Source organism: Lepidothrix coronata, unplaced genomic scaffold (genome assembly GCF_001604755.1).
Source record: "Lepidothrix coronata isolate B3197 unplaced genomic scaffold, Lepidothrix_coronata-1.0 Scaffold7, whole genome shotgun sequence".
In the NCBI taxonomy this organism is placed as follows: Eukaryota; Metazoa; Chordata; class Aves; order Passeriformes; family Pipridae; genus Lepidothrix; species Lepidothrix coronata.
This window is the reverse complement of record NW_016690187.1, coordinates 11,025,281-11,041,741: the sequence shown is the minus strand read 5'-3', so window position 1 is coordinate 11,041,741 and position 16,461 is coordinate 11,025,281. Positions and strand designations below refer to the sequence as shown.

At 38.3% G+C, this 16,461-nt stretch overlaps 1 protein-coding gene across 2 annotated transcripts in view; it reads left to right on the top strand.

The window, feature by feature from the left end:
• The window catches only part of CERS6 (ceramide synthase 6), a 110,098-nt gene extending 101,767 nt beyond the window's left edge, over window positions 1-8,331 (top strand). The window contains exons 9-11 of one of the 2 annotated variants that reach the window (XM_017838995.1): window positions 2,360-2,516; window positions 2,856-2,879; window positions 5,369-8,331. In XM_017838995.1, the coding sequence (XP_017694484.1) occupies window positions 2,360-2,516; window positions 2,856-2,879; window positions 5,369-5,530 (343 nt within the window). In that variant the 3' untranslated portion in view covers window positions 5,531-8,331. The remainder of the gene's footprint in view (window positions 1-2,359; window positions 2,517-2,855; window positions 2,880-5,368) is intronic. The other variant, XM_017839005.1, reaches the window with a different exon arrangement.
• The last annotated feature ends 8,130 nt before the right edge of the window (window positions 8,332-16,461 follow it).

Sequence of the window (16,461 nt, the reverse complement as noted above, 5' to 3'; positions counted from 1 at the left end):
ATAAACAGAAGACGTAAAAATACAGCTTTATAATAAGGTTATAAAACATCAGCTTCTCAATAAACCATGAAGCATATGTGCAGTTTAGTGTAAGAAGGCACAAAATAAAAAGGTAGACTTACTATGAAATGCCCATTAGGCATTTAAGGCCAGTGTATTAGAAATCACTGGTTGATTTTTGATCAATGCTGTTATACACATAAATCATTACCACTAAATGTTGTGTTCTGGATTTGCTATCTGTACATACTTCTTATTAATATTAATTTAACTGATTTTATGTTGTTGTAAAGGATTGTGGCAAATGTGATTGCTTATTAAAAGGCTGAGACCGGTATCTGTAACTTCTCCACTGAGAGAAGTGTGGGACTCCAGTGCCATCCCCTAGAATCATAGAATCACAGAATCAATCGTGCTGGAAAAGACCTCTGAGATCATCAAGTCCAACCCTTGATCCAACACTGCCGTGGTTACTAGACCATGGCACCAAGTGCCACCTCGGGGCCGAGACACGGCTGGTGCCAGGAGCTGCGCAGGGGTTGTCTGGGTTAAACGCGCCATCTAGTGACTAGCAGGTGATAGTTAATTTAAAACGAAGAAAAAGGACATAAAGCCAATGGAGATTTTAATGAATTTTTACACCAGCGGGGAAAATAGATGGAGGTTGACAAATCCTTATATTGCCTTATTTTTCTCCCCCTAATTAACAGCCATTACTAGATCATTATTTGTTTCAAAAAATGCCACTGTTTTTTTTTCTGTTCTCCACTGTCTGCTCTCAGGCTGTTTGCTGGGGTCCAAGTTGAAATCATCTGCTACGGCAGAGTATTTGGGCAGAAAATTAGTGCTGTATTCACAATGCTTCAGAAGTCATGTTACAACATCTGTTACTGCCTGCATTTGAAATGCTGATTTTCAAACATTTGCTTCAAATGACTAGAATTGTCTGAATTTCTTAAAATCATAGAATCATTTGGATTGCAAGGGACCTTTAAATGTCATCTAGTCCAACCCCCAGGCAGTGAGCAAGGACATATTTATCTAGATCAGGTTGTTAAGAGCCCTGTCCAACCCAACTTCGAATGTTTCCAGGGATGGCGAGTTTACAACCTCTTTGAGCAACCTGTTCCAGAGTTTTACCACCCTCAGTGTAAAAAACCTCATCTTTATATCTAAATCTACCTGGTTTAGCTTAAAACTGTTACCCATTGTTGTATCTCAACAGGCTCCACTAAAAAGTTTGTCCCCATCTTTCCTATAAGCCCCCTTTAAGTATTGAATGGCTGCAATACGGTCTCCCATCCCTTGCTGCCCTGTTGGCCACCTGTCCTTTATGTAACTGCTAAACTTCACTCTTGATTGTGCACACGTGGTGTGCAAATTGGATTTTGTGCAGAAAGCGGCCCCAGAGCTTTCTAGTACCTTAGTAGTTACTGTAGGCACCCAGGATGTTCAAGACCCAGGGTTAAGCCCCTTGACTGGTTGGCTGTTTTGAACTTGGAATCCTGTTGGTGCTGAGGTTTCCACTAAATAAGATTTTAGCCAAACAGCCAAACTCACACACCCATCCCCAGTTCTTAGAAAACCCCGAAAGAAGGTGAATCCTGCCCCACGTGTCATTTTTCAAGTGCCACTGAAGTTTCACTTTAATTGAACAGTCTCAGACTGTTTTCGGTTCCACACAGCACTTCACTCTCATTGCTGATACCAACTGGACAAAGACATCCTTAGTTGTGTACACTGAAACAAATCCTTTGAGTTTGGCTTTGGGAAAGAGGGCTTCAGATGGGAGTACCTAAGGAGCATTGCCTGGCTCTTGGTACAGGTTTGTGCCATTTAACACAGGAGAGGTTGCAGCTCACTGTCACAGCCTGGGAATGTGGTTTGAAGAACGTGGTGCTGCATGTGGATTGCATGGGAGTTTAACAGTTCTCATACATGCTCTTACCTATGCTAATATGGGCGTACCAAACCTGTACTGGAGGCAGCTGAGATGGACTAGCTTTATTTTTAAAAAATGAAATAAAGTAAGTTTTGTAATTAATCAGGGAGGGAGTTATTTGAGTCAACCAACACCTGCCAGCTTTATAGATGGAGTTGAAAAATGCACACTGAGGATCTATATTTTCTGTATGCAATGTTTGCAAAATGAAGTTAAATATTGAAAGCAATATTCTCGTGTTGTTTCTCTCTGGAGAAACCTGTGATGTTCAGTCCAAGCCAGTATTACTGTGAGAACCAACTTACACATGTGGATCCCATCTAATCAAGTACTAGTCATCTTGATTTAAAAAGGTCTTCTTTGAAATTTGTTGGCTTAAAGAAAGTGTTATTATATTTCTGTCCCTCTCTCTTCTAGGATATTAAACACAACATCGTTTGAACTGTATGACGCTCTGGGCAATTTTCCTGCCTTGTGGGTCTTGAATGTGCTTCTTATGGTTCTTCAAATTCTCCACTGTCTTTGGTCTTACCTAATCATAAAGACAGCCTACAAAGCTATTTCAAAGGGCAAGGTAAGACAGCATGGTTCTGTTTCATGATTTTAACTTTTTCAATATCCATACAGGTCACTTTTTGGTTACTGTTTTTTTTCTAATCCATAACACACTACTGAACACACATCTTATTTTATGTAAACTCTTCTTTCCTTTCATGGAAACTTTTTTCCACTCCTAACAATTGTCAGATAAGTTAATGATACTCTTCATAGTGATTGCATTTATATATGCTTCCACACTTCTTTTTTTGTAATCTGGTACACTGAACCAAACTACATTAGGGAAATTGGATTAAAAAAAAACAACTCTCTCTTACTCTGCTTGTTTATCCTTTCCCTTGTGCTGTGCTGGAAGGCTGGGAAGTGGAACCCCTTGCAGGTAAGTTTCTTTCAAGTTACTTTGCAAAAGATTTATTTTGACAAGGCTGATGTTTGTGTTTTGGTTTGGTTTTTTAATTTGTAGTTTCTGATTGGTATTTTTTTCCGTTGTTGATATTTATATATTTGAATTAAGGCTATCTTTAAAGGCCATATTTACTTCTTGGCTATGCATTGCCTAAAACCATTCAAACCCACATTTATCTGTAGTATCTGGGTGCTGTTACACTGCAACCTTTTATACACAAAATACACACACATGTCTATATATCAGCAGGATAAGCAGCTGTCACCATTCAGGATGCATATTTGAGAGTGTAAGTCCTCCACCTTGTAGTTCTAACAATTGCACAGGAGAAAATTTAGATTGTACAAGAGCAAAGTTAGACATTTGCAGTAACACAGTGACCAGGTTAAAGATGCATATGTATGACATATACACAGAGGATTCTTCTTCCTTCAGATCTTAATTCCTCGCTGGCAACCCCATTCTTTCCATTTCTGCAGTAAAATAAGAAATATTTTCATGACACCTTACAGATATCTTACAGTAAATTTTCTTCCTTAAGTATTATTTTGGTTTTGTAGTACTAGTATCCACCTTTGGAACAGCTCAGCTGATAAAGGAATTTATTATCATTAAATTCATAATGTAATCCTGATCGTATATTTTTTACTCACTGTTGCTGTACTTAGAAGTTTTCTAAACCTATATATACATATACATATACATATATATATATATATATATTCTAGACTACTTCTGCAGAAATTACTCCAGTGTGTTCTTTTGGGGATAAACAAAGAGAACTAAATACTACAAGATATGTTGCAATCATATCAGGTTTTGAGTGCAAAAATAGAGCAGATCACATGTTTAAATGAAGTGGCTGCAGCATAGAATCTTCATTTGATTGTTTGGCTTTGGGGCAGGACTTTAGCAGAAGAATCAGCAGTGAATCTAATATATTAAGAGAATTTAAGTTGATGTAGAATTTTTCAATCATCTAGTCTGCCCTTGAATTGATCACAGGTGCTCAGTACCCTGTGCTGAGACTATTCCCTTCTGTCTGATAACAGTATAATTTTGTGTATTTCTGTACCCCTAACAGATTTAATATAGAACTCCCTTCGTATGAAGGACACTGAAGTAATCTGTTAATTGAAGCTGTGTAAGCATGGAACCAAATTTCTGGCCTCTGCTGAAGTTCGTGGGTGTCATAATTGTGGGCTTGCTAGACATTGACATTAAAAACTGTACTTATTAAGAGGTATATGGGACCTGTGTTTCCTTTTTTCACTGGTCTCAAGCAGAATAGTGTCACTCAGGTGTTATGATATTGTAAGGACAACACTGGGAGCCCCAATGGCAAATGGCTGTTTCTGAGATGAGAGCTGGAGAGCTGAATTGTCATGAGGACTTTCTGGAGTAGGGGAGGACTACTGTAAGCAAAAAATTATATGCAGTGGCTCTGCTCTTTAATGGTTTTGAGGAAAAAGACTTGACATATGTTTTGCCCCCTTTATGTCCATTCACTATAGTAAAGCCAATTGTAATTGCCTGCTGTGGCAAACAGCATAGCATGGAGAGATTTTAAACAAATGTGATGCTCAGCTATACAGATAGGAGTAGAAGCAGGCATGAAAACTGCATTCTTAAAGCTGCATGCAGGTTAAACTTCAGACATTTTTCTGTTGATGCTTTTTTTGTACTTCATCTGGTGCACTCTTATCAGTTTTGGAGATTTTCAAGGAAGTCAGCTGGATATTAGTGGACAATCTCTATCAGCTCAGGTCGTCTGTTTCAGAAATAGCTTTCCAGTGACACGATGGGGCACACAGTTGAATAGCTCTAGTAAGTTTGTCACTCCTGTGTTAGGAACTGAACTGGACTATGTCCACAGTTTGCAAGCCCCATTCTCACCATTTGTCTGAAGTCAGAGACTGGAGTTACCTAGTGTGGTGAGTTATGTTTCAGCCAGTACTCCTGTCTCCTACTGCTAGTGTGTAGAACCGTTCCCTGGAGCCATGTGGTCTCTAGGGAATGAGCTGGGAGGTGAGGGGAAGGAAGTTGGGTTGTATATTTTGTATTACTAGGTTGAAGAGAAGCACCCCAAATGAAGGACAGGAAATACAGTTGTAGTTAGGAGAGCAGAGGGACTGAGGCTAGGTTGAATTTGGGAGCTTGAATATTGGTTACTTCAGTCTATGCACAACCCGTTTCCTTGAGCACTTGGACATACTACCTTCAGTGCACGAGTGCTAAGTTCTCACCCTCCCTTTGTACATGGCATATGTGCATGGCAGATGTGTACAGACATCTGTGTTTGAAGTGAGTCCAGACAGGCAAAGGAAGAGAAGTGTGCCATAGCTGAGATTACCTTCAAAGATCAAATTGAAAAATGTGTGAATTTCTGATTCTCTTGAACCAAAAAGCTGAGTTGTTTCCTTACAGTCACCTACTGCTTGCTTCTTTTTTAACTTCTACAGGTAGCAAAGGATTCCCGAAGTGATGTTGAGTCAAGCTCAGATGAGGAAGAAACAGTACCTCGCTCAAAGGCCCCGCACAGCACTATGGCCAGTAATGGGACCAGCGGTGCCAATGGGACAAATGGGTATCTTACTGGTGGCACTTGCTCAGAGGAGCATTAATCCTTGAGTTCAATCATGAGACATGAACAGAATGAACTGTTTGCTACTGGAAGTAAATTATAAGTTGTGAATGCGGTTTCTTCATATATCTCAGCATCAGAAAAAAATATGAGTATCAAAGCATTCTGATAGCGCACTGCCATTATTTCCTGTTTGTGAATGAAGACAGCACACCATTCTGTATACGTAGGCATGCTGTATGTGTATGTAACTGACACAATGGGAGCAGTATTTTCACTTGTACTGTCTTGGAAATATTATTTATTTTGTATTCTTTTGGGAAGTTCTGGACAAAAGGGAATATCCATTCTTAAACTTTGTATCTTGGATTCTCAGTGGTGGAGAGCATCATGCTCAGATCTCTTCTGTCCATCCCTGATGCTTTTGCTGAATCTGCTATAAGTAATAGTTGCTTAATTTGTTACTTACAGTAAGATAGAGCATAGCTTTATAGATTTTAGATCAGCTTCACATATTTTTGCTATCTTTGTGTTTTAAAGTACTGGTTTTGAAATTGCCTATCAAATCACAGTGACTGTTCCTCCAACATAAAATTTTAAAACACTGGATCAATATTTTAAATAGTAGGTAATGTGGTTAATTAGCAATTTGGGGAAAAAATGTGGTAATTGTGGGATATTATTTTAGCATAATTTAAAATTCAATTTGGTGGTTAATTGCATTAGCAGTAGACTTGATTTGTTGTGCAAATACCCAAACGCATTGATGTCAACATTTAGGATAAACTCATTCTCACTTTTTTTTGACCTTTCAATTTTTTACCTGTATAGATTTCAGCTTTTTGCAGAGATTCCGTGTAAAAAGGTATTTGTTCAAATGCACCATTATGAATCCAGACCTCACACCTGAAATTGTCCTTGCACATTCTCATAAATGAGAGCAGGGGTGTAGTGGGAAAAAGAGCACATGAAAAGTTCATTGCTTCCTCGGACACAGTTCACTCTAGATATTTTTCTTAAAATTATTGCCACTCCCTTAGTAAGGTAAAGAAGAGAAGGCAGAATGCCATACATTACTAGAATTAGTTTATCTTAAATGTGTGAAAACTTGACCAAAATTCACTTAACGTAATTCACAGCAACTTTTGATTGCTCAGCAGTATTTCATCACCTCTAATTAATAAAATTAAGGGTGTCTGTAAAATAATTTTGTACTCCTTTTTTATTCAGGATTTACAAACAATGTCCCAAAGAAGACAAAGTAACACCCAAAGTAAACATCTTCTTAAACATTATATACATACTTCTTCCAGTCTCTAGATCAAAGTTTGATGTAGGATGCTAAGGATCATACAACTCTTGCAGGACACTTTTCTGTGATTTGTGACAGCAGTGCCAAAAGTAGGCAAGGTTCTTGGGTAGCAGACTCTATGCAACCTACTGTTCAACAGTGCTGTGTGTGCACACAGAACCAATGTGCTTGTAGACCAAAGACTTACATATATATATATTTTAAAAAAAAAAGTTTAAAAAAAAAGAAGGAAGAAACAAACCAGGAAAAAAAAATCCTAAGTGTGTCTTCTGTATTCAAAGGGTTTGGAGTGCTGTGTTCAGCTGGAACTCTGAGCCAGGAAGTCTTTCTGATTCCTTCCACCTATGCAAATAGCAAAATATACATGGCTTCTGATGCCATAAAACATGTTTAAAGACTCTATTTTATACAGACTCCAGTGGAGAAAGTTGTGTTGTCACTTCTTTCTTTTGAAAACAGATTTGTCCTATTCCACTGGTCACTCTTGAAAACTTCTGAAACCTTTATTATCCGTAAAGATTCTTGTGTGTTACCAAAAAAAATGTGCTAAAAAAAGTTGAAAATAAAGGTAAGAAAACTGGAAAATTATAAATCCTGGAAGAAGATCTATCAGTTTTACTACCTACAGAGCATCTTTTGAAAAAGTCAGGTAACCTTGTCAGGTAAGCTGCAGCTTATATGTCCATGAGTATATCTGAGGGAGCAAGGGAGACTTATTTAAATCTCTGTCTCCCCCAAAAGTTTCTCTGCCTCTAATTTTTCTCTTCTGTCTCCTGTGCATTTGATTTCATAACCAACAGGGCAGGTTATACATGTGAAAATATACCAACTGCAATAGAAAGAAGCCCACCCATGGTGTTTGAAGTCACAGCTGTGTAGTAATTACTGTCAAGATAATACCAAGATTTTAAAATAAAATCATCCTGGGATATATTAAATGAACATTATAATTTGTGAAATCTGACCTGCTAATATGGTAATTGAGAATATCAGTTTAAACACACCCCTTCCATGGTGTTGATTACTACCTCCACTGCATAGATGGTTACAAAAATGGCATTCTGGCACAATACTTTGTCTTACATGAGAATATTGCTCTGAATCATCAACATGCACAACATAGACAACATACTGCTGTGTTGGTGATACCAGAGCAGAGAGCAGTTCCCAACAACAATCCTTGTGCAAGAGGCCTTCAGTCTCTGTTGGTCCTCCCCAGCAATGCTCTGTAGTGTTGATTCAGATTTACAGTCAAGGCTACAACCCTTGAGATGATTTACCATCACTGTCTACATATGCTTTTAGTGTACCATAGAATCATAGAATGTTAAGGGTTGGAAGGGATCTTAAAGATTATCTAGTCCCAACACACTCTGCCATGGGCAGGGACACCTTACATTCGACCAGGTTGCTCATGTCCTTGTCCAGCCTGGCTTTATCCAACTGCCAGGGTTGGGGCATCCACAGCCTCCCTGGGCAACTTGTTCCAGTGTCTAACCACTCTCACAATAAAGAATTTCTTCCTAATATCTAGCCTGAATTTTTCCTCTTTCAATTTTTATCCACTACTCCTTGTCCTGTCACTACAGTTCCTGACAAAGAGTCCCTCTCCAGCTTCCCTGCAGGTCCCCTTCAGATACTGGAAGGTTGCTATGTCTCCACACAACCTTCTCTTCTCCAGGCTGAACAGCCCGAACTTTCCCAGCCTGTCTTCATAGGGGAGGTGCTCCAACTCTCTTATCAACTTTGTGGCCCTCCTCTGGACTTTCTCCAACAGTTCCTTGTCCTTATGTTGGGGACACCAGACCTGTACACAGCACCCCAGGTAGGGCCTCACAAGAGCAGAGTAGAGGGGTAGAATTGTCTCCTTCGACCTGCTGGCTGTGGTCCTTTTGATGCAGCTCAGGACATTGTTGGCTTTCTGGGCTGCCAGCACACATTGCCAGCTCATGTTGAGTTTTCGTCAACCACCACCCCCAAGTCTTTCTCCACAGGGCTGCTCTCCATCATTTCTCCATCCAACCTGTAGGATTGCCACAACTCAGATGTAGGACCTTGCACTTGGATTTATTGAACTTTAAGAAGTTTTCATCAGCCCATCTCAATCATGTCAAGGTCCCTTTGGATCCTCACTGGTAAAGAGTGCATCTGGGATTAAAACTCTTCCTTTGAGGTTTAAATTCATTTGCATCTATGATATACTAAAGCATGTACACATGCTTTATCTTGGTTCAGGTAACTCCAAATGACTTACCTATCCCCCATAAACCTGGCGTTTTGGAGTTTAATACAGATATGTGTAATACAGATAAGTTTAATAGATAAGTTTAATATATAGTTTTAATACAGAGATGTCTGGAAAATAGGTGAGGTAAGAGATTCAAATGACACATTTGAGGAAATGGGATAAGAGTAAGGAATCGCTGAGAACTTCACTAACCTTTGCTAAACAATCACTGATCTTTCAAGCTAGAGGATTTTTAATAAAAGTTAGGAATTCACACATTTTTTCCTCTCTCTAGTGGGAAGGACCAAGTGTTTTAGTGATCAGATATAGCAGTGCGCTTTGATTCATTGCTTTAACTAATTGTTGTCAAAACTTTGGCTTCATCTTGCACTCTGCAGAGAAAATGCTGTGCAATTATTTCCTTTTTCATTTGTATTTGTTTGCTTCTCTGATGAAGAGCTTTGCAAGATGCATTTGGAGGCCATCAAGTATGTAGAGGTTAATTGCACATATTCCAGAAAATTGACTGAAATTATTCGCATGGTTCATAGTAAATGTGAGACCTTAAAAGGTTCTGTATGTTCATACCTTTTGTAGAATCGTCATTTTAGTAATTTTAGAAATGAGGGTTTGTACTCCATAACCTCTTTGTCTTCAAGTTCTATGCTCCCTTTTTATAGTACAGTACACGACACAGTGGTTGAGATGTTGAAGTAGTAAAATGAGGAAATTATATGTAGAGTTGATTAGTAAATAGTAAGAATTTGTCTTCTCTCCCTAGACAGCCCAGAATATAGTAAAATAAGATTCAGGTCACACTTTTTTTTTACTGTTTCCCATATTGGCATATTTTGTACCAAAAGAAAAAATATATGGTGGGTTGCTGTTTTTTTTTCTTATTAAAACCAGCATTGCAGAAAATGGTAGAAATATCTGATCAAACAACAAGGGTGGACACTGGAGTCTTTTGGGTCTTGGATCAGTGTTAAATAGTGCTAGTTTTAAAATACCAAAGCGTCTCATGCTGTTTCCTTGTTGCCCTTTTGTAGTTTTTTTCTATGTGTTATTTATTTAATGATTCCAGCAGAACTGGTACAGGTGACACAGCTTCATATGCTCCTGTCTCAGCCTGTGACTATTCTGTGACCACATGATTGCCAATATCAAATGCTTTTTCTGAGACCCAAATACATGCACTAAAATTTTGCTTACAGTGAAGTGATTCTTCTCTTAAATCTGTATGTGTTTCAGGTGAAAATCACTTTCTGGTTCTGAACAGGACATGACGGCGACAGCCATTCCCCTGCAGCACGTGTCAGTGGTGATCGATGCTGGTTGATTTAGTCACTGTGTGTGTTTTATGCAGAGTGCTCTAGTAGGAAGCCTAATGCCTGTTTCGTTCATCTTCCCATTATCGCAGCCTTCTGTATCTCAGAGAAATTGGTTTTCTACAGTTGATGCTTTGGTATTTTTTTAATCTCTTTGCTACAACTCATTTTTATATGTCTCCTATTGTCTACTTCCTGTGACATTTGGGGGAGAGGAGCTACTGAATAATTTTTACCCTTCCTGTAATGTAGACCCTGTTAGGCCTAACTTCAGTGTTCTGCAAACTACAGTTGCCTTTAAACCATGAAGCAAAACCAGTGTGTATTACTCGTTTTGACTGGTTTTGATTTGGAACAGGGACCTAATGGGAACTTCAGTAAGACAATGTTACTCTTTTTTTCTTTTCTTTTTGAAAAACACTAGTGGAATTTTGAGAAGGTGGTGTACATGTATAGCCTTTAAATTGTAAAGATTTCTGATTGTAGTTGCAATGAAAACACAGTGTTTGAGTGTCTCTGTACAGAATTCTCAGTCTTTAAAATTGCTTTCAATTAAAAAAACGGGAGGAAATACTATGAAATGATGTTTTGGAGCTATGTCGGTGATCACATATGTCAGACGAATGACAAAAATGATTGTCTTACATGACTTAAAATGATCTGTGCAACAGTACGCATTTTCTGGCTTCTCTTGAGCTTCAGCTTCTTGCAATTCTGGGGTTTAATTTTACCATACCATACTGTGCATGTTGACTGTTGCAAGTCAGGGTGAGGCAGATGACATGCTTTCACCTGTGTTTTCATGACAATCCTGTGCTTGAGCAACTCTTTCAGAAATGCAGGGATGTGTAGGAATTCCACTGTCCTGAATACAGTGATACACTAGCTAAAAGTCCTTTCATATATAGCTGTTGTGTGGAACTTTGGGAGTTATTTTGTGTTTAATTTGACTGGGTTTGGGTTTTGGGTTTTTTTTAATATGGAAAATAATTATTCCTCATAAAATCTCTGGAACCAACCAGTATTGTGGGCTATTTTATTTGGAGACACTTTCATAATAAACATAAGTATTAGGAATGTAGTGTTGGTTTTCTTCTCTTTTCTCTGAGATGCAAACAATATTTTCCTTTGTTTTAGCTCAAAGATTGTTCCCCACACTGCAGACTCCAGCACTTTTTGGGCAGATCCAAGTGTGTCTTGCTGAGTTCATCACTGCATTATTTTATATTACTTCTGGTATGAAACTGTTTGTAACAGGAAGTGTTAGAAGGACAAGTTCTCTCTATACAAATTAAAATATTTTATTTTTTAAAAAAGACATTTTCCTAGCATTTCAATATTAAAATTTTGCATGTTAATAATTCCTGAATGTCCAGCTTAACCTGCTGTGGAAAAGCTGTCTTTTTTCAGTCTAAGTGGACAGAGTTTCTTAGAAATAGATATTCATTCAGATGTTTTGGGCTAAACTGTCAGTCAGCAAAGCACCACTTAATAACCTCTTCTGGAAGTGATAGAAGAGGGCCACTCTGGTATAGTGGTTCTCCAAAGGAGAAAGCTGCAGCTCTTGATTTTGCCAAGGAACCTGAATCTTTCAGACCTCTACCCTTACAGTAGACCAAATCTGTTTGCTTTTCCCTCTCTCCTTTAGAAACATGATTTTATCAGGTGGCTTGCCTGCCTTTGCACCAAGTATAGGAAAATACAGGCCAGTTAGTCATGCTGGTACAACTAATATTAAAAAAACAGAACTACCAATTTGCTGCATTGTCTTTCCATTAATGGGGGTGTGTCAGACATGGAGTTAGACAAGTAAAATTTATTTCTTGTTAGCTTCATTTGGAAAGTTAACTATTAGTTGTTTGCCTGTTTTTAACCTATGAGGTAAGCATTTACATTAATGTATTGTGCTTTAACTTAGACAGCTAGTACACCACCCATGCGGTCACCCCTCTATCTCTTCAACCTACTCCTCACTTAGCCAAGAAGTTAATGTGTGCAGCCTGCTGTTAAATGCCTGGATTCCTTGATCAGAATTACCATCAGTATAAAGTAAGTGTAGCATGCTTCTAAATCAAACAATAATGATGCACAGCTGCTGTTTGTTCATCACACCTGTTTCTCTGCCCAGCCAGTTATTCCAGCTGTAGCTGTGATGCGGGAGATACTGGATAGTGAAGAACTGAGCTCGTGATCAGTAGCCAGTGCAAAATAATCCACTGAGACAAGTCAAAGAGCATCCTTCCACGTAGAGTTATCCAGCAGTCACAAAACAGGTGAGTCAGTAGCAATTTGCATTGTTCAACATGCTGTGACTGAAGAGGAAGAAAATCAAATTGACTCTAATTGCATCTTCTTTCAATTCATTATTTCAGTGCATAGCTACTTTAAATATATATTATATATAATGTCATATAAAAAAATACCACACACTTCTGTGATTAAACGCTATTTTTAGCACAGTCTGTCAGTCTCCCTAACAACTTTTGGACCCGTTGCTCAGTTAGTCCAAATTTGAAAAGGAGATTGTGTTGCAGCTATACCTGATCTTATAATGTACTTAAACTCAAGAGCCAAGTAAAGGAGAGAACCACTAGAAGAAGGGGAGGCAGGGTGCAACCAGTGTCCTGTGGCTTTAGCGGCAGCCAAGCAGAGGCTAAACTAGCATAACTCAGGAGTGGTTCTATGGCTCCCATCCATAGACTCCGAAGAGCTAGGATATTGCAGTGAAGAGAATGGCACTGTTTAAGGACAAAACCAGATCTATAGGAAATCAGGCTTCATTGCCATTGCTTCTGCTGCAACAACTTGTTTATAAGCTCAAGATTCTAAAGGGTTCTTTGTGTGTAGTTCTCGGAGTGATTAGGGATAATAAGGATGAAAAGAATGGAGTCTCACTGTCTGGCAATCAGAGCCATTCCTCCCAACCCTTCAGGAATACAATGCTATTTTAGCAGCAACGCCTGATGTAATTGGATTGCAACTATTGCTTTCAAAAAGGTAAGAGCATCACCATAATTATTTAGTATTGTTTATTCATACAGTTAAAATATGTACAGTAATCTCCCTGTGGAACTGATTTCTGTGTGCATGTCTGTTAGATCATGTTCAGCAGGGCTCGTAAAAAGTTATAAATCACTCACAAATGAGTTCACAGCAATGTTAGAGTATTATAACGACACAAATAATTTAGACCATTTCAAGGCACTGAATAAATTCAGTTTATTGAACCATTAAAGAAGACAGTAATATAACACAGCTGGAACATGACTGAAGCACAGCATAACTTCCATGTCTTTCTTAATTTTCACAAGTGTAGCCAATACTTGTTTGTTTGCTTTTCAGAATACATCTAACAATATCCAGGAGTAACCACCTCCACTCTTGATTGAGTAGGTTTGTAATAAAACTGTTCTGTTAGCCAGGAGGAATTCTACAGTAATTTGATTTATTTCCCTAGCTAGCATACAAATAATTGTGATTAAATGCACTTAATACATATGCTATTGACATTTAATGTTCTTTTGTCTTCCCAGCGGTCTTTAAATTCATAGGGTATTTCCAATACCTGATAAATTCAACACCTGTTTTTCCAGATTTTTACATCCTATTAGGAGTGAAATTTGATGAGGTGCTGAGCACCAGTACATCAGTTTTCTGTATGGTCCGTGTTCACGGCCCACGCATTTCAGATTTGACCCTTGGTACCTAAGTACGGGTCAGCAGTTTGAAAGGGAAAGCAGTGTTCACGGTTGAGCAAATTGATTTATGAAAAAAGAAACGCCTTTTCTGACCTTCACTGACATCTATTTCTACCTTAAGATAAACCTGATCCTGCTCATAGATGGAGCACTAACACTAGCTGGTTGTGTGTCATAGTCCCTAAGCTGCATATTGCTTTTGAACTCAAGAGCTTTCCCATTTGCTCTTTGGGGTATTTCAGACTGTATTTGTGCACTGACCAGTACACTGGGGTCTGTTGAGTCAGTATTATATTGTATTATCCTATTTGTCCTATTGGATATCACTGTATTATACAGTTTCATAACAAATAGAAAATTCCAAATTACCTCAGATCCAGGTGTGTGAAATCCTATAAGCACCAAGTACCTTTATTAAAGCCACAAAGGTTTTAAAATTTTAAGACATATCTTCCGCTACCATAAAGGCTGTTTCATGGGAGTCACAAGCCAGTTTTACTTCCTCTTTTTTAATAAGCAAAGAAACTTTTGTGTACACTTTCCTGGCCTTTACCCACTTTTGGAATGGCTGGCTATGTTTTAGTGGAAGTAAGATCTGCATCTGATTTGCCTTGCCAAATATAAGTGGGTATATTATTCACACTCCAAAAGGAGTTGTAAAGGTTTATATTACACACAATAAATATTTCAAACTTTTACTTCTTGCTTTAGGCATATGCACAGAACATTTACAGCCAGGCACATCATATTTTCTAGGAAATAATTTCTATGAATGTATATTCCAATACAGTAGTTGTCCCATATTTTATGCTCTGTGCATAGTAATCTTGACAATTCATTTTTTCACCAACTACTCATGCAAAAAAATATGGCACAAAGTTTGAGCATTTGTCTTTGTTACTCAAGGTGTGTTTCAATTTCTTTCTCCTGTGAAATTGATGATCAAATCAGATATGCTACAGAATATCTGAGCAATAAGTACACCCTTAATGAACAAACAGCTCCATTTGAAATTATGAAAATTCTGTCAGTCTTTGTGCCTTCATACAACAGCTGTAAAATAGTTGGTTGAGCATCCTGAAGTTCAGAGCAGCTAGGAGTTGCTTGGCACAGATAGGTAAAGAAGGGCAGGAGTACACTTCAAAATGAATAGTCATTCTGGATACGAGAGCAATGCCATTAGTGAGAAGGGATATGCTTTCTGACATGGAAGGCAAGAGCTTCTGTACAAGGAAGGGTTGCCAACAGCACCCATCATGCCTGGGAGAGAAGATAGAAGTGGGAAGTGCAGAGGTGGCTCAATGCTTTTTTTTTTAACTCCTGACTACAAAAAGTGCCTACAGTGATCTACATAAAGTGCCTACAGCATGCTTTTGGTGGTAGAAGCAAGTAATTGAAATAAATACCTGCTATTTAAATATTCCTTTATTTAAATAAAAGGAAGCAAATCTGCAATGAAAAGACCCCGTACTTGAAGGCAGGCTCCCAGCCTGTGTCTCTGTCTGTCCCATTGTCGGTTACAGAATTCTCAGAGAGTGCACAGGGTTTATGGACAAAGCAGAAACTGAGGATTTGTTTAATTAGAGATGTCATTATAAAAGCACTTACTAATCTCTGCTGCCATTCTGTTCTAAAATTGCAGTGTAATCAGCTGGCACCTTTACCCTCCTTACTGCTAGTTTTGTGTATAACTGGCTATAGCAAAAGAAAAAAAAAATCAACAGGGCATACCAAGGAAAATGATGCACTATTTAGAAAATAGCAAATTATGCCTTATAGGGAAGAAGAAATGGAAGATCATCTCTCTGCTGGATCCAAGAGGGATTACTTTTTTTTTCTTAAGTTGCACTCAGAAGACTGAGGGTGTAGTCTGTGGTGTATCCATCAAGCTGTACCATTAAGTCTAGACAAACCAAATGAATTAAAACACAGTTTACATCTGACCAGGAGATGCTGATAAGAGTATCTTATCAGCATCTCCACATTTAAACATGCCTAAATGGCCAGGTCTCACATACTAGTTTTCAATTCAAGTGGTCTTTTACTTCACTAGAATTTCTGGGACTGAATTTAGTAAGATTTTATTTGAACTATGTTAAATTATCAAATGAAGCTCTTTCTTGTTGCAGCTGTCCATTTAAATATTTTGTAATAAGGAAAACACTTTACAACCACAGAAACCTGAAAGACTCATCAATGTTTTTGGAAAAGAAGGAGAGAAACTCCAGAAGGTACTTTATTTTGCATATCTTCCTGGGGTAGCTAAATAGAGATCATCACATCTTTAAGCCACTTGCTACTGGATCAAAACTTACATGTCTGGAGGCATTCAGTTAAGGGAGTAGTTACTATACTGTTGTTTGAAGAATGATCCAAAATGTCTCTAGATGACAGCAGACTACAATA